Source organism: Aplysia californica, unplaced genomic scaffold, assembly GCF_000002075.1.
Source record: "Aplysia californica isolate F4 #8 unplaced genomic scaffold, AplCal3.0 scaffold00645, whole genome shotgun sequence".
NCBI classification, from domain to species: domain Eukaryota; kingdom Metazoa; phylum Mollusca; class Gastropoda; order Aplysiida; family Aplysiidae; genus Aplysia; species Aplysia californica.
In genome coordinates, this window is record NW_004797915.1 from 397,384 (window position 1) to 415,819 (window position 18,436).

The 18,436-nt window shown below is 39.4% G+C and overlaps 1 protein-coding gene across 1 annotated transcript in view; it reads left to right on the forward strand.

The window, feature by feature from the left end:
* Positions 1 to 4,718, forward strand: part of LOC101863541 (cold shock domain-containing protein E1) — a 21,240-nt gene extending 16,522 nt beyond the window's left edge. The window contains exons 17-18 of the mRNA XM_005107954.3: positions 1,946 to 2,109; positions 2,995 to 4,718. Of these exons, the coding sequence (XP_005108011.1) occupies positions 1,946 to 2,109; positions 2,995 to 3,145 (315 nt within the window). The 3' untranslated portion in view covers positions 3,146 to 4,718. The remainder of the gene's footprint in view (positions 1 to 1,945; positions 2,110 to 2,994) is intronic.
* Positions 4,719 to 18,436: the final 13,718 nt, after the last annotated feature.

Below are 18,436 nucleotides of genomic sequence, written 5' to 3' on the forward strand. Positions count from 1 at the left end.
CCTCTCTCTTTTGAGTTGCTGTCTTGCCCTCTGCCCCCACAACTTGACTGACTGGGGAATGTCTCATGATTCTCTTCATACCTTTTCACTGACTGATGTTTTTATACATGATGTATAATAATAGTAGCTCAACTGAAATGTACTGGTCACCGGGGAGTTAACGCTGGGCAAGAGAGTGACCAACATTTTCATAATTCATGCAGTCGCTAGATGGAAATGTACTACCCGGAGTGATTCGGGATTGATAATAGACTCTGGAGTGACTGTAGGAGCGAGAGATTGACTGAACGACAAGTAATTTTATGTGGAGTTGTTTTGTGTGTGTGTGTGTGTAAATTCCAATGTTTTGAGACTTTCATATTCTGTACCAACGACTAATTGTTGAACAGACTGCAGCATTTGTGAAAGTTGGCAAAACGGTTGTGTAATACTAGTCTCAGCACAAGAAATGTACAGTCACTCTCTAAGCTTTGTATTTCTTGTTTTTAGGCTTTTATACGAACACACAGCTCTCCATGTGTCGCATGTTCTTTTGATTTTGACTGGCTGTTCAAAATCTTGGATTGATGGGGTTTATTAACGCCACTGTTGTTTAGTATTCTCGCTTTTTGCAGGGATGGTTTCTGAAAATGGCACAAAATTTTGTTTGCTTTTTAAAAATGTTTTTGAATGGAGGATCCACTAATGTATGGTTGATGACGTTACGACCTACTGGTAGACCGTGTTGTTGCTGTCGTAGGAAGACGCTGCGCTGTGTCTGGTGGGATGATTGTGTGAAAGTTGGGAGTGCAGCGACAGATGTATGTGAAGGTTTGTTCCGGCAGCTGTTTGACGGGACAGGGTTGGTCAAGTTGGTGTTTGCGTTGCGTTTGTTTGTCGTCGGTGAATGCATTGCATTTGTCGGCGTTTCTGGTTGGAAGGGATTGATAATATGGCCAGTGAGTGTTTGCATTAATCCTGCAGAAGTATTATTGTGGGGGATACTTTGACTTTGATAGCTGAATGTGTGTCTGTCTGTTTAGAATGTGTGTCTGTCTGTTTTGACTCGAGTTAAAAATGCTGTGTGTCTCGAGTTTGTGGTTGTTGTCTGTTTGTATGAGCAGACGAGTGTGTGCGTGGAAGTAATGATGTACGTGCGTGAGGAACGAATACTTTTCCGTTGTGTGGGATAGGCACAAGGATGTGTTCAATTCCACTTGGATCTTTTCGCAGACACCTTTGAAATGTTGCTGGGGTTTGATGGCGCTGGTGCAGTGATTCTTCATGCTTTATTGGAACAATTTGTCCATGACTTTACTCAACAAAGATGACAACCACCACTTGTTAATTCATCAAAAACTTTTTTTCAAGTTACGACCACATTTGCTTGCAAAAACAATAAAAGTCATTTGTGGTTTTATGAGCTGTTTTTGTTTGTTTTGTTTGTGTATGCTGATTTGTTTTTTCTATTCCGTATGACTGAGACCGGGAACTAACATTCTTCAAATTGAGGTGGTTGGCGGGTGCTCTGGTGTGGTTTGCTTCTTCTTTCCTATCAAACATCTATCGTCCTTATCTCCCCTTCTTCTTTTTTATGTTTGTTACTCTCTTGTAACACTAATCTTCTGGCGCTCATATGACCTTATGCGGTTGCGAGCGCCGTAAAACCTCTACTAAAACTAAACTAAACTCTCTTTACTCAAACAAACGGTGATGTTCATTAAATTGAGGGCAAGCGAAGCAGGGGAAGGCCCAGAACAGCATACTTAGGGAACCTAAACAAATGGGTAACAGGGAAAGATCAGGGAAACCTGACTTTTTTTAGAGCGTCCGAGCAAAGGAATGAATGGAGAACCATGATCGCTGATGTCTGTCGCAGATCTGGCACTGGATGATGATGGTGATGGTGATGATGATGATGATCCCTTGGTGTTTGATTGTTGTGTTTGTTTCCTCCACTCATCAGTACGGTTTCATCAACTACGAGGCGGAGGAAGGCAAGAAACTGTTCTTCCACATGACGGAGGTCCACGACAGCGTGGTCATACAGCCCGGCGACGAGGTCGAGTTTGTCCTGGTGCAGAATCAGCGCAACGGGAAGTTCTCGGCCTGCAGCCTCCGCAAGATCACGTGAGTGCCGAGTAGTTTTTGTGGGGTTATTTTGGTTGTTGTTTGGGCTGTGCTCATTTTGTTTTTTGGGTTGTTGGTTTTTTTTTCCTTGAGGCGCAAGCAGGAAGTCTTTTTTGTTGTTTTTTGTTCCCAGTGCAGATGTGCGTTGTAATGTTTGTGTCTGATGTAAAAATGGGGATGAACCATGTTGCGGGTGTTGAAAGAATGATTCTTTATTGTCACGGTTGTGTGCCCTTCTTGGTGCCTCGTTTTCAACGTGCACACAGGGATTTCAGTGTGATCTAAAGTAAATAAAGGTCAGTTACCGGCAGGCAGCCAAGAGAGCAGTTGTGTTGTCTCTCTTCGTGTATTCTTTTTGATAATGTGAGGCCATAGGTAGCCGTCACATGCGTGTTCTGATTTGTGAAGAAATTTTGGGAATTTTGGAAATTCTATTTTGAATACAATTTGAGCTAGAAAAGGCAACATGGGATAAAATGGAGACAAGTGGTTAAATCATGTGTGAACAACGTATTTTATGTAGAGACAGTCCCCTCAAGGGTGTACAAGCACACATTCACATAAATAACACGCATGCAAGCGGGCACATACACACACATGATTACAGGCAGACCTATTCCCATCTTTTGCAACTTCGAGTAATTTTGATCCAGTAAATTCATCTCAACAATGTGGGTGGTTGGCGGGTGCTCTGGTGTGGTTTGCTCCTTCTTTCCTATCAGACACCTGTCGTCCTCATCTCCCCTTCTTTTTTAAATGTTTTTTTCCCTCTTGTAACACCTCTAATCTTCTGGCTCTCATATGACCTTATTGTGTTGCAAGTGCCGTAAAACTCTTACCAAAGCCATTTTTAATGTTGTGGTGTTTGTGTGATTGCTCCTCCAGGGACAGAAGGCGGCCGGAGCGTCTGCTGAGTCGACTCAAGAGCATCACGGACGACAACTCCTACAAGGTGGTGGTGATCCGGCAACCGCGAGGTCCCGACAGCACCAAAGGTTTCCAGGCACGGACTCCGTGGAAGCCCCCCGTGTCTTGAATGAGACGCTGCTCTCTCAATCTTCTTCACCATTCTCACCATTCTCACCCATCTTCAGCGCTCTCCTGTCAGGAGAATTCATTTTAACAAGTATTATATATCGCAAGAAAAAAAAAAGACTGAACAAACAAAAAAAATCCAAAATGTAAAAAAAGAGTGGAAAAAAAAACAACAAACAAACTTTGAACAGTCATAATTGGTACCGTTATTTGTATGTTGTCTGGCTCTCTGAGAAGGCAAGCGTTTGTATCAGTGATGGTTTATTTAGTGCACGCATGAGTCTCGTAATCACGCGTCGGGATGAGCCTTCCCTCGCTTGTGCACATATTTGAGAGGTTGACACTTTCGCTCAAGCTGTCCAAGAGCACAAGAATGTAGTGGGCAGAATTATGTCCCCTGTCTTTGTACCAGAAATTACTTTGCTCCGTCATTCTGTCAGTTTTTGTACCCAACATTCACTTTAACTCCCCCACCCCCCACCCCCTCTCAATTTTCTCATGATTTCATCTCGAAATGTTCTATTTTAGTACCTGATCATGTGTAACGATGAGCAAGGGGCATTCTTTTCAATCTATGCAACAGCTATGAAGTGTATTCTCTTCTCACACTCTCCCTTCATCTTTTGTACCGAGGCTGAGAAAAATGTTTGGCCTCCATAAGAAGTTGCACTTCACAGAGATCTCTTTCAAGTCTTCAGCCGTTGTGTGGAAAGTGGAAACTTTTCCTGAGCAGGTAGTGGTGATCTGAGTCATTTTTCTGGTGCTTGCCTGACAGGGGGCGGGAGGTGGCTGTATCTTTTCAGACCGGGCCATATCTACTCTCGACAACACTTGTACAATCACAAGCTTGTGCCTTGCTTTGTGTTTTGCCCCGACTTTTACGTGTACGTCCATAACTTGTCTCCCCCATTTCATGTGATATATGTATGTCTAGTTCAGACTAGAGCGACGCTATTGTGGTGTGTGAGAGGAGGAACAGCTCTGTGCTGTGTGTGCGTGTGTGTGTTCGTGTGCGTGTGTGGAAGAGTTGAGACTTGTATTTACCTTGTTTTTCTGGGTTTGAATGTATGCATTGTGTTTGAGTGAGGCGTGAGTGTTGTGTGTCATTTTTGCCAACTTTCCAATGTTTCTTTTGACTCGCTGCCCACCCGTGCCGCTAATGCTGCCGTCATTGTGGTGGTTCAACTGTCTGCCTTCGCTGCAGCCCCTGTGGTTTATGAGTTTAGAATTCTTTGTTTTTTAATGGCATTGTTACCGCAGCTACATTCGTGATTTTTTTTTTTCCCCTGGGTTCTGTCACACTGATCTTTTTCAAAACTCAGTGAAGTGGCGGGTACTCGGAAGGTAGCGACGAGAAATTTAGTTTGTAGGCAGCGAGTTAATTGTACTCATTTCCATTAAAATTTTTACATTTTGTCGTTTTAATTTCGACTTTTTGTTCTTGTTTCAAACTCGCATGTTTCTTGAAAGCAACAATATTTTGTACGGTGGAGAACACTGGTTGAATTCACATCATCCCATCTTTTTCCTTCCCCCTCCCTCTTCCAGTTCTCTGTCTCTCTGATATTTTGAAAGAATTAAAAAAGCCAAACCCATCTCACCCTCGCCCCACCCCCCGACCCCCCACCTCACCCCATTCATGCAATCTTTCATTACTGTTTGTGGTTTTGTTGCTACTTTACGTTGAAGTCGATTAGCGGAGTGAGTTTGTCATCTTATTTTGTGTTTTTCTTTATGTGATAGTTTGAGGGAAATGTCTTGAACAGCACGTTGCACAATTTGCTACAAGTTACGATCACAGCTTGGGTGTTTTAGAGCTTTTCGTTTTTGTGTTTTTTTACTGGTTAGTCTATACAGGTGAATAATATTAAGGGGAGAGTTTGTGTCTCGTCACTTTGTGCTGTCAATGCTGCACTGAGTCTGTCTGCTCTGTGAGCAGGTTGTCGGAGAAGACTTTTCTTCTTCTCTCTCTCCACATTTTTTGTCACGGTCATAACACAACTGTCGAGCGAAATCATTTGGTGTTATTTTGAGAAACCTTTAAAAAACAACCCAGTGCTTACCTCAGTCCAGCTTATTTAATTAAGACTGTAGCAAAAGGGAAACTGTCTCGTTCGTCTGAGTTTTAATACAAAAAGCAAAACCCTGCCATATTGAAGATACGAAACGAATAATGGGGTTGTTCAGGTAGATGTAATTGCAGATCTGAAAAATATTAAAATGAACATGCAGTTGTGTTATGACTGGCAGTTTCTGATGTGATATCCTAATGTAATCTGGAGGTTAGTCTGTTTCCTAGTCCGTTCCGACTTGCTAATTTATTTACACGAATAGGAGATATATATCAATATATATATATATGTACTGTTCGTATCTTAGTCGGTACCGACTTCCTAAAACAAGAATGGAAGGTATATATATAGATATATCGAAGGCCTGCTCTTGTCCACAACGATCTACGCTCCCAGGGGATTGGGAGGACTTTTGTCAAATGAAGATAACAAGTGGTAGTATAACAATGTTGCTTTAAGTTTGTTGTTGGATGGTTTTTGTGTTCCGATTTTGTGTCTTTTCTTTCTCTCCCCTCCATGTTTCCCCTCCGAGCGATGACGTGTGGGTGAGGTCTGTGCAATACACTGTAGCTGTGAGAAATGTCTGCAGGGATGAGTGGCACCACGTATAATCAGGAGATATATATATATCGCATCTGTCACGTGTATAGACGTTGTTGTGCTTTACCATGTGCTCTCCCCCCCCCTTTTAAACAGCTTTTTTTTTCCAGGTAATATTTACGAGATAATCAACAGTCATAATATTGTCAGTTATTGGTATATTGGTACCCTCTTTTTTTTTTCACCCGTTAACTTTTGAATTCTATGATTGTTTTTCTTGTGTACCTGTAAACAAAGTTAAGTTTATAACCCATTGTTGCCGGTTTGAAGTCTAAATATAGCACACATTACTCCAGAGCTCTGAGCCCAAGAGTCTTTCATGGCAGGTTACATAATTGTCCGAGGAAACATAGCGTAGAGATTTTGCGGTGCACGTTGGACAAGCCTGTGCGGAGGCTCATGAAAGGTTGGTGTCATGTCAGAATGGTAGGAAATGACTTTTATACCAGTTCAGATGGGTCTACAATTTTTCTCACTGCATTATTGAAGACAAAGCAATTTATACTACTGTGCCAAAAATTCCCTCACGGTTCGCACATTCTCCCAGTTTCTGTCCATGTTGGTAGACAGCTTTTCTGTTACTTTGTCAAGTCTAAAATGATGTGTTTTTCTATCTGGTTATCTCTGAGTCAAAGCCGATATTAAAAAAAGGAACAAGGCCCTCTTGGTTTTTAATTTGGATTTGATACAAGGCAAAAAAGGGCTTCTCTTTTTGACTGAATCAGGATTTGATGTATACAAAAAGACCATGCCTATTTCCTTTTGATTTAATTAAGATTCCTTTAAGACCGGATCGATAACAACAACATTAAAGATTTCTTTCCTTTGCTTTCTGTCTCCTTTTCATGTGCCTTTGCAACTTGAGGTTTTTGTATCTAGACAATGTAAGTTATTATTATAAGCCCCCAGATTTACAAGTAGACTCATTATCCAGCCTTCAGTTGTGTATCTCTCTGTACCATAACTACTTTGGGAAGATGATATATTATATACATGGATATCAATGTCCTTAAAAACTTTGTGTCTGTAAATAGTTTGTATGGTTTAAGTTTAATGGTCTTTGGGGAGAAATTTAATTTTTGTCGCATGAGCGGAAAGTATCGCTGTACTGTAATATTTTCAGCCAGTAATAGAGACTATATAAAACTGACTACTACTACTACTACTAATAGTGAATGTGCTATTTTTTCCCACCAAATATTCTTGCAGCTTCCTGTGAAGTCGAGCTCTTCCTTACACTTGTAGTTTTTTATTTTTTATTTAATATACTTTTAGTTCTAGTATAGGAGCAGTGTCGTTGTTGTTGTATGATAGCAGTCTCCATGGGCGCTGTCTTGTGACTGTCACCTTTGTCTTCCACTCGATGCGACCGGCGTTTTCTACAGGACATCCTCATTTCTTCACTCGAGAACGGGTTTCTTAATCAAAAATGGCATTGAAAACTTAAAAAGTGTCGGTCATTTCTCGTCACTTAAAAAAAACACCTTGTCATTCTTTTTTTAAATTGTAGAATTTTTTTCCCGTTATTTTGAATGTGCGAGAAGGACAAGGGACTAGAATTGTTGCTTTTTGTTTCCCCGTCGTTCTTTGTGTGTAGTGTGTGTGTCTTTGCGTTCTGTTCTCTACAGCAGGCTGTTTTTGCTGGTGTGTCTGTCTGTGTGTTACTAGTGTGTTTGACCAATGTCACAGCTTGGTCATGTTTGCCGACATGCACAGATCTATACACAGACATGGTGGTGAGCTGTGATGTTACTATAAATAACCTCAGTGCTCAGGATGAGGATTAAAAAATTTTTTTTTGCCAGCTGGAGTTATCGTTATATGGTTGTTGAGAGTTGCTGGGCATGCAGTTTATGCCTTATTCAGTTGTTTTGGGTGTTTTTTTTTCTCTTATTTTTTTTTTTTTTGATTGATCAGGTATCCATCGTCGTCGGATGGAGACGACTCTGTAGATCCTTGTGCCTATTCGACTTGTGATGATGCGAAACTATTTCTGCCTTTTTCATGTATTGAGTGTCAACACATCTCTCGTATTCTGTTGTTCAGAGTGAAAGGAGGTTTGAAGATTGTCAGCGAGAGATTGTGACTGAAGCACGTTTGGAGTTTGCCGAGAGTGAGAAGAATGATTCCGTTGGTCAATGAATATTCCGCTGGTTGGTTGAGCCGGGAGGACAAAAACGTTTGCCATTTTATACCAAATGTAAGTTGAGCTGGTATATATGATTTTCTAAGCTTCTACAGGTATTTTCATTGGAAATGGACCCCCCCCCCCCCTCTCTCTTTTGAGTTGCTGTCTTGCCCTCTGCCCCCACAACTTGACTGACTGGGGAATGTCTCATGATTCTCTTCATACCTTTTCACTGACTGATGTTTTTATACATGATGTATAATAATAGTAGCTCAACTGAAATGTACTGGTCACCGGGGAGTTAACGCTGGGCAAGAGAGTGACCAACATTTTCATAATTCATGCAGTCGCTAGATGGAAATGTACTACCCGGAGTGATTCGGGATTGATAATAGACTCTGGAGTGACTGTAGGAGCGAGAGATTGACTGAACGACAAGTAATTTTATGTGGAGTTGTTTTGTGTGTGTGTGTGTGTAAATTCCAATGTTTTGAGACTTTCATATTCTGTACCAACGACTAATTGTTGAACAGACTGCAGCATTTGTGAAAGTTGGCAAAACGGTTGTGTAATACTAGTCTCAGCACAAGAAATGTACAGTCACTCTCTAAGCTTTGTATTTCTTGTTTTTAGGCTTTTATACGAACACACAGCTCTCCATGTGTCGCATGTTCTTTTGATTTTGACTGGCTGTTCAAAATCTTGGATTGATGGGGTTTATTAACGCCACTGTTGTTTAGTATTCTCGCTTTTTGCAGGGATGGTTTCTGAAAATGGCACAAAATTTTGTTTGCTTTTTAAAAATGTTTTTGAATGGAGGATCCACTAATGTATGGTTGATGACGTTACGACCTACTGGTAGACCGTGTTGTTGCTGTCGTAGGAAGACGCTGCGCTGTGTCTGGTGGGATGATTGTGTGAAAGTTGGGAGTGCAGCGACAGATGTATGTGAAGGTTTGTTCCGGCAGCTGTTTGACGGGACAGGGTTGGTCAAGTTGGTGTTTGCGTTGCGTTTGTTTGTCGTCGGTGAATGCATTGCATTTGTCGGCGTTTCTGGTTGGAAGGGATTGATAATATGGCCAGTGAGTGTTTGCATTAATCCTGCAGAAGTATTATTGTGGGGGATACTTTGACTTTGATAGCTGAATGTGTGTCTGTCTGTTTAGAATGTGTGTCTGTCTGTTTTGACTCGAGTTAAAAATGCTGTGTGTCTCGAGTTTGTGGTTGTTGTCTGTTTGTATGAGCAGACGAGTGTGTGCGTGGAAGTAATGATGTACGTGCGTGAGGAACGAATACTTTTCCGTTGTGTGGGATAGGCACAAGGATGTGTTCAATTCCACTTGGATCTTTTCGCAGACACCTTTGAAATGTTGCTGGGGTTTGATGGCGCTGGTGCAGTGATTCTTCATGCTTTATTGGAACAATTTGTCCATGACTTTACTCAACAAAGATGACAACCACCACTTGTTAATTCATCAAAAACTTTTTTTCAAGTTACGACCACATTTGCTTGCAAAAACAATAAAAGTCATTTGTGGTTTTATGAGCTGTTTTTGTGTGTTTTGTTTGTGTATGCTGATTTGTTTTTTCTATTCCGTATGACTGAGACCGGGAACTAACATTCTTCAAATTGTGGGTGGTTGGCGGGTGCTCTGGTGTGATTTGCTCCTTCTTTCCTATCAGACATCTATTGTCCTTATCTCCCCTTCTTTTTTTATGTTTGTTACTCTCTTGTAACACCTCTAGTCTTCTGGCGCTCATATGACCTTATGCAGTTGCGAGTGCCGTAAAACCTCTACTTTAACTAAAACTAAACTAATTCTTCAAAAAAATTTTCCCCCCGTAGAGTATTTATTCTCATAAATAATGAAGAACAAGAATATTTCTTATCACAGTAGGGCCCGTACTATATATGAATGAAAAGTTTCAGTCAAAGTACTCAAAAGTCTATGTCAAATTCTTCACTTAATCTTGGAGCCTCAAGCCTTGAGTGTGTGGTTGGCCGGTGCTCTGGTGTGGTTTGCTTCTTCTTTCTTATTTAAAAACTATCACCCTTCTCTCTCCTCCTTTTTCGTGTTTGTTACTCTCTTACTCTCTTGTAACACCTCTAATCTTCCGTACTTAAATTACCTTATTGAGAAAAAATATTGTGGATGAGAATTGAGATTTAAAAATATTGTGGATGAGCTAAAAATACTGTGGATGAGCTAGAAAATACTGGGGAGGAGCTAGCAGATATTCAGAATAAGCTAGGAAATATTAGGATAGAGCTAGAAAATACTGGGGACGAGCATGGAAATATTGGGGATGAGCTAGGGAATACTGGGGAATATTGGGGAGGAGTCAGAAAATACTGGGCATGGAGGTAGAAAATACAGGGGAATATTCGGGATGAACTAGTAACTTGAACTAGCTAGAAAATACAGTCGGACCTGTGTGTAAGACTGCCACCCATTGTCAAGGAGAAAAGTGGCCGTATAAGACAGGTGGCCGTCTTAGGCAGGACTGATCAAGAGGAAGAAAACAATTTCTTTTTGAGGTCCCAACTGAAGGTGGCCGCACTGTTGTTGTTTTCGCTTTTTTTTCTGCTTTTGTGCAAGAGTGACAATATTATAACGAAGTGTGTCAGACAACTATGACTATGGTAAAACAAACACATGGGTCGCCACCACTCGAAGAACGAGCGACGTTTCTGTCACAAGCTCATGTTGACGTTCATTGTTACTTTGTTACAGACTGGGTAAACAGTGACCACTCATCTCACTTACGATTTGTGTATGAGTTCTGGGCGGGGCTTATGTGTCATGAGGGATCACACGCTTACCTCACCAGCAGCTAAAAATGTTTTACCAATTGGAATTGGTTAACAGTGGGAGGAGCCTACGCAACATGACCGGTAGGAGGGACTACCTAACAACAACGACAGGTGATTGGATTCTGACGGCTCGCCCACAACGTCAGGGGCCAATGCACAATTTATGACAAAACGTAATGGAGTCACTAAGGTGGCCGTCTAAGACAGGTGTTATTGCTTAGTGTGATAGGGGTTGTGCATTACATCTATGGGGCTGTGTGTTACATCTATGGGGTTGTGCATTACATCTATGGGGCTGTGTGTTACATCTATGGGGTTGTGCATTACATCTATGGGGCTGTGTGTTACATCTATGGGGTTGTGCATTACATCTATGGGGTTGTGTGTTACATCTATGGGGTTGTGCATTACATCTATGGGGCTGTGTGTTAAAATATGGTGGCTGCGGCCGCGTTGGACAGGTGCCCGTTTTACACAGTTAAATTATATAGAAACAACGCAAGGGGGGAATAGAAAGTGGCCGTTTGTACAGGTGGCCGTCTTATAGAGGTGACCGTCAGGGCAGGTTCGACTGTACTGGGGAACGTTAGGGGTGAGCTACAAAATACTTGGGAACACGGGCTGGAACTAGAACATACTGGGGATGGATCTACAAAATGTTGGGGATGAGCTAGAAAATACAGGGGAACACAGGATGAGCTAGAAAATACAGGGGAACACAGGATGAGCTAGAAAATACAGGGGAACACTGAGGATGAGCTAGAAAATACTGGGGAACACTGAGGATGAGCTAGAAAATACTGGGGATGAGCTAGAGATTATTAGGGATGGGTTAGAAATAAATAGGGATGAGCTCAAAAATATTATTTAAGGATGATTTAGAAAATAACAGGAATGAGTTAAAAAATAATGGGGAATATTTTGGATGATCTAAAAAATATTAGGAATGAGTTGGAAAATACTAGGGGTGTGGTAGAAAATACTAGGGATGAGCTAGAAAATACTGGGGACGTTTTAAAAATATTATGGATGAGCTAGAAGATATTATAATTAGGGAATAAGTAGAAAGTACTGGGAATGAGCTAAAATATGTCACCGATGAGCTAAAAGATACTGGGAATGAGCTATAAAATATTAGGAATGAGCTACAAAATGATGGGGATGAGCTAAAAAATATTAAAGACGAGCTAGAAAATACATTGTACTAGAAAATATTAGAAAAGTCTGTGGAATATTGGGGATGATCCGATGAGCTAGAAAAAATATTAGGTTTGCACTAGAAAATATTGTGGATGAGCTAAAAAATATTGGGGATGAGCTAAAAAATATTGGGGATGAACTAGAAAAGTCTGTGGAATATTGGGGATGGGCTACAAAATAGTGGGGATAAGTTAGCAAATAGTCGGCATGAGATTTAAAAAATATATATTGGGGATGAGACGAAAAATATTTGGGATGAGCTGGAAAATTCAGGGGAACACTGAGGATGAGCTAGAAAATACTGGGGATGAGCTAGAAATTGTTAGGGATGAGCTAGAAATAAATATTGATGAGCTAAAACATGGGATGAGTTAGAAAATAACAGGAGTGAGCTAGAAAATAATGGGAAATATTTGGGATGAGCTAGAAAATATTGTTGATGAGCTAAAAAATGTTGGGGATGAACTAGAAAAGTCTGCGGAATATTGGGGATGGGCTACAAAATATTGGGGATGATTAAAAAAATTGTGGGTTTGAGATTTTTAAAAATATACATATTGGGGATGAGACAAAAATATCTGGTGTTTAGCTACAAAATATTGGTGATGAACTAGAACATATTTGGGATGAGCTAGAAATAAATATTAATGAGCTAAAACATATTAGGGATGAATTAGAAAATAAAAGGAATGAGCTAGAAAATAATGGGGGGATATTTGGGATGAGCTAGAACATATTAGGAATAAGTTGGAAAATATTAAGGATGAGCTACAAAATACTGCGGATGTTTCAGAAATATTATGGATGAGCTAGAAAATATTAGGGATGAAGTAGAAAATACTGGGAATGAGCTAAAAAATATTACGGATGAGCTAGAAAATTGTAAGGTTGAGCTAGAAAATACTGGAGATGAGCTACAAAATGCTGAGTATGAGCTAAAAAATAGTGGGGATGATCTAAAAAAATATTAAAGATGAGCTAGAATATACTGAGGATGAGACAGAAAATAAGGGGGATGAGCTAGAAAATATTAGGCTGCAGCTAGAAAATATTAAAGATGAGATTAAAAAAAAAAATATTGGGGATGGAATAGAAAAGTCTGTGGAATATTGGGGATGGGCTACAAAGTATTGGGGATGAGTTAGAAAATAGTGGGCTTGAGGTAAAAAAAAATGTATACTTGTATCAGGAATGAGACGATATAAAATTTGGGATGAGATAAAAAGTATCGGGGATGCGCTAGAAAATACTGTGGTTGAGCTGGAAAATAGTGGTGATAAGCTAGAAAATATTAAGGTTGAGCTACAGAATGCTGGGGATGATTAAAAAAATATTGGGGTTGAGCTAGAAAATACTGGGGATGAGCTAGAAATACTAGGAGTGAGCTAAAAATACAGAGGATGAGATAGAAAATATGAGGTTTCAGTAAAAAATATTGGAGGTGAGCTATGGAAATACTGGAGAATATTTGGGACAAGCCAGAAAATAATGAGGATAGGCTAGAAAATGTTGGCAAATTTTGGGGATCAGCTAGAAAATACTGGGAATGATCTAGAAACGAAGAATCCTTGGGATAAAGCTAGAAAATACTGAGGAAAATACTGGTGATTAGCTAGAAAATACCAGGGATGAGCTAAAAGATAATGGGGTTGATCTAGAAAGTACTGAGGATGAGTTAGAAAACATTAGTGTTGAGCCAGAAAATATTGAGGATGAGTTAGAAAATACTTGGGATGGAGCGAAAAATACTGGGGATGAACTAGAAAATATAAGGAATGAACTCAAAAATACTGGGGATGAGCTAGAAAATATTACAGGAGAGCTAAAAAATACCAGGGATGAGTTAGAATATAGTAGGGGTGAGCTAGAAAAAACTGGGGATCAGCTAAAAATGATTAATTGTCAATAAAAAAAAACACATTGGGGATGAGATATAAAAGTCTGGGAAATCTTGTTGACGAGCTTGAAAATATAGTGGGGATGATCTAAAAAATACTAAGGCCGAGCTAGAAAATACTGGATATGAGCTAGAAAATATTGTGGATAAGATTTTTTTAAAATTGGGGATAAGATAGAAAAATCTGTGGAATATTGGGAATGAGCTAAAAAATATTAGGTTGAAGCTAGAAAATTGTGGATGAGATAAAAAAAAATATTGGGGATGAGATAGAAAATAGTGGGCTTGAGATAAACAAATATTGGGGATGAGCTAGAAAATAATGGTGATGAACTAGAAAATATTAGGGATGAGCTAGAAAATTTGGGATGAGATGAAAAATGATGGGGACGAGCTAGAAAATACTGTGGTTGAGCTAGAAAATAGTGGGAATGAGATAGAAAATACGTGTATTAAGATTGAGCTGTAGAATGCTGGGGATGATCTAGAAAACAGTTGGGATGATCTAAAAAGTATTGGGGTTGAGCTAAAAAATACAGGGAATGAGCTAGAACATACTAGGAGTGAGCTAAAAATAAGGAGGATATGGAAATACTGGGGAATATTTGGGATAAGCCCGAAAATAATGAGGATAGGCTAGACAATGCTGGGAAATTTTGGGGATCAGCTAGAAAATACTGGGAACGATCTAGAAATGAGGAATACTGGGGATGAGCTCGAAAATACTGGGGATGGAGCTAGAAAAAAATGAGGATGAGCTCGAAAATATAAGGGATGAGCTAGAAAATACTGGGGATGGAGATAAAAAATACTGGGGATTAGTGAGGATGAGCTACAAAATATTATGGATGAGCTAAAAAATATTAGGGATGAGCTAGAATATAGTAGTGGTGAGCAAAAAACAACAACTGGGGATGAGCTAAAAAAAATTGTCGATGAGATGAAAAAAATATCGGGGACGAGGTATAAAAGTCTGGGAAATATTGGGGCTCAGCTTTATAATATTGGGGACGAGCTTGAAAATATTGGGGATTTTGGGCTAAATAATAAAGGGGATGCGCTAAAAAATTATTGGGGATGAGCTAGACAATACTAAAGATCTAAAAATATTGGGAACGGGATAAAACATGTTGTGAATATTAAGAATGAGCTAAAAATTATTTGTGATGATCTAGAAAATACTGGGGATGAGCTAGAAAATCTAACTGGATGAGCTACAAAATATTAGGGATGAAGTAGAAAATATTGGGGAGAAGCTAAAAATATTACGGATGAGCTAGAAAATACTGGGAACGCGCGCAAAAAAAAAAGTAGAAGTGAGCTAGAAAATACTGTGGAATAGCTGGAAAATATTACAGATGAGCTAAAAAAATACTGTGGAGCGAGCTAGAACATATTGGGTCAATGAGAAAGAAAATACTGGGAATGCGCTAAAAAAATATTACAGATGAGAAAGAAAATATTACGGATGAGCTAAAAAATACTGCGGATGAGCTAGAAAATATTACAGATGCTCTAGAAAATACTGGGTATGAGCTAGAAAATATTCGTGATAGGCTAGAAAATATTTCGGGTAGAGCTAGAATTTACTGGGGATGAGCTTAAAAATACTGGGGAATATTGGGGATGAGTTAAAAAATACTGGGCTATGAGCTAGAAAGTACTGGGGATGAGCTTGAAAATACTGAGGAATATTGGGGATGAGTTAGAAAATACTGGGCTATGAGCTAGAAAATACTGGGGATGGAGATAGAAAATAATGGGGAATATTCAGGATGAGCTAGAAATTAGAGGAGAACATTTGGGATGAGCTACAAAATACTGGGGAACATTGGAGCTAGAACTAGAAAATACAGGGGACGGATCTACAAAATGTTGGGGATGAGCTAGAAAATAGAGGGGGGCACTGAGGATGAGCTAGAAAATACTGGGGATGAGCTAGAAAATACTGGGGATGAGCTAGAAAATAGAGGGGACACTGAGGATGAGCTAGAAAATAGAGGGGGACACTGAGAATGAGCTAGAAAATACTGGGGATGAACTAGAAAATACTGAGGATGAGCTAGAAAATAAAGGGGGACACTGAGGATGAGCTAGAAAATACTGGGGATGAGCTAGAAATAAATAGGGATGAGCTAAAAAATAGTAGGGATGAGTTGGGAAATATTAGGGATGAGTTAAAAAAATATTAGGGATGAGCTAGAAAATACTGGAGAACAGCTAGAAAATACCGTGGATGTGTTAGAAAATATTAGGGATAATAATAGATAGCATTTGTATAGCGCATATCCCCGCTCAACAGCAGGCTCTATGCGCTTTACACTATATTATTACCCCAGCAGACCATAGAACACTCCGAAACATTCTCAGCTTCCCGGAAAGCATACAGTGCGAGCAGCCGATTAAGCGCTCAAACACTAACAAACTGACAAGATCTTTCGCTGTCTATAGCTGGGTACCCATTCCCACCTGGGTGAAGTGAGGAAAATAAGTGTAAAGTGCCTTTCCCAAGGACACAACGTCGGGTCCCTGACGGGATTCGAACCCACGACCTTACGGTAGAACACATTAGGAATGAGCTAGAAAATATTAGGGATGAGGTAGAACACATTAGGAATGAGCTAGAAAATATTAGGGATGAGGTAGAACACATAAGGAATGAGCTAGAAAATATTAGGAATGAGGTAGAAGGTACTTTGAAACAATGGGGATGAGCTAGAGAATACTGGGGATGAGTTTAAAAATATAAATGATTAGCTAGAAATATGAGAGATGAGCTAGAAAATATAAGGGATGAGCTAGAAAATACTGGAAATGAGCTAGAAAATATTAGGGTTGAACTAGAAAATACTGAGGATGGAGCTAGAAAATACTGGGGATGAGCTAAGAAATATAAGAGATGAGTTAGAAAATACTGGGGATGTCATTAGAGATGAGCTAGAAAATACTTGGGATGGGCTAGAAAATATTGCGGATGCGATAAAAAGATATTGGGGATGAGCTGGGAAATATTAAAGATCTAAAAATATTGCGGATAAGATAAAACATGTTGTGGATGAGATACAAAAGTCTTCGAAATATTGAGGATGAGCTAAAACCTATAGGGGATGAGATAGAAAATACTGAGGATGAGCTAGAAAATATTAGGGATGAAGTAGAAAATACTGGGGATGAGCTGAAATATGTTACGAATGAGCTAGAAAATACTGGGAATGAGTTAGAAAATATTAGGGATGAGCTAGAAATATTACGGATGAGCTAGAAAATACTTGAGATGGAATAGAAAATGGTTGGGATGAGCTAGAAAATAATGGGATCTAAAAAAATATTAGGGTTGAGCTATAACAGAAGCTAAAAATACTGGGGATCAGCTAGAAAATACTGGGGATGAGCTAGAAATATTATGTTTGAGCTAGAAAATATTGTAGATGAGAAAAACAGTATTGGGGATGAGATAGAAAATATTAATGTTTAGCTATAAAATACTGGGGATGAGCTAGAAAATACTAGGAATGAGCTATACAATAGTGGGGATGAGCTAGAAAATGCTGGAAAGGAGCTAGAAATTATTGTGGATGAGATTAAAAAACCCATTGAGGAAGAGATAGAAAAGGCTGGGACATATTGAGGATGAGCTAGTAAAAAATGAAGATGGGATTTTAAAAAATGTTTGGGATTAGCTAGAAAATATTAAGGATTTAAAAATATTGGGAATGAGATTTAAAAAATGTTTCGAATGAGATACAAAAGTCTTCGAAATATTGGGGATGAGCTAAAAATGATTGGGGATGACATAGAAAATATTGGGGATGAGCTAAAAAAATATTGATAATGAGAGAGAAAATTATGAGGAATATTGCGGACGAGTTAGAATTAATATTGAGGATGAGCTAGAAAATGTTGGGGATTATCTAGATAATATTGGGGATCAGATGAACAAAATTGGGGATGAGCTAGAAAATGTTGGGGACGAGATTAAAAAAAAGTCTGCGGACTATTGGAATTTTCAAAAATAGTGGGGATGAGCTAGAAAATTTTATGTTTGAGCTAGAAAGCTAATAATACTGGGGACGAGCTAGAAAATATTAGGTTTGAGCTAGATAATATTAGGTTTGAGCTAGAAAATATTGGAGATGAGTTAGAAAATACTGGGGAATATTTGTGATAAGCCAGAAAATATTGGGGATGTGCTAGAAAATACTTGCAAATTTGGGAGATCAACTAGACTGTACTAGACAATACTGGGAATGATCTAGAAATGAGGAATACTGGGGATGAGCTAGAAAAGAAAGTAAAAAGAATGAGCTAACAAATATTAGGAGTAAGCTAGAAAATACTGGGGATGAGCTAGAAAATATTAGGGTTGAACTAGAAAATAATAGGGATGACCTAAAAAATACTGGGGACGAGCTAGAAAATAGTGGGGAATATAAGGGATGAGCTATAAAATACTGGGGACGAGCTAGAAAATAGTGGAGAATATAAGGGATGAGCTATAAAATACTGGGGATCAGGTTAAAAAAACCCCTAGAAAATGCTAAGGGAGAGAGAGAGAGAGAGAGAGAGAGAGAGAGAGAGGG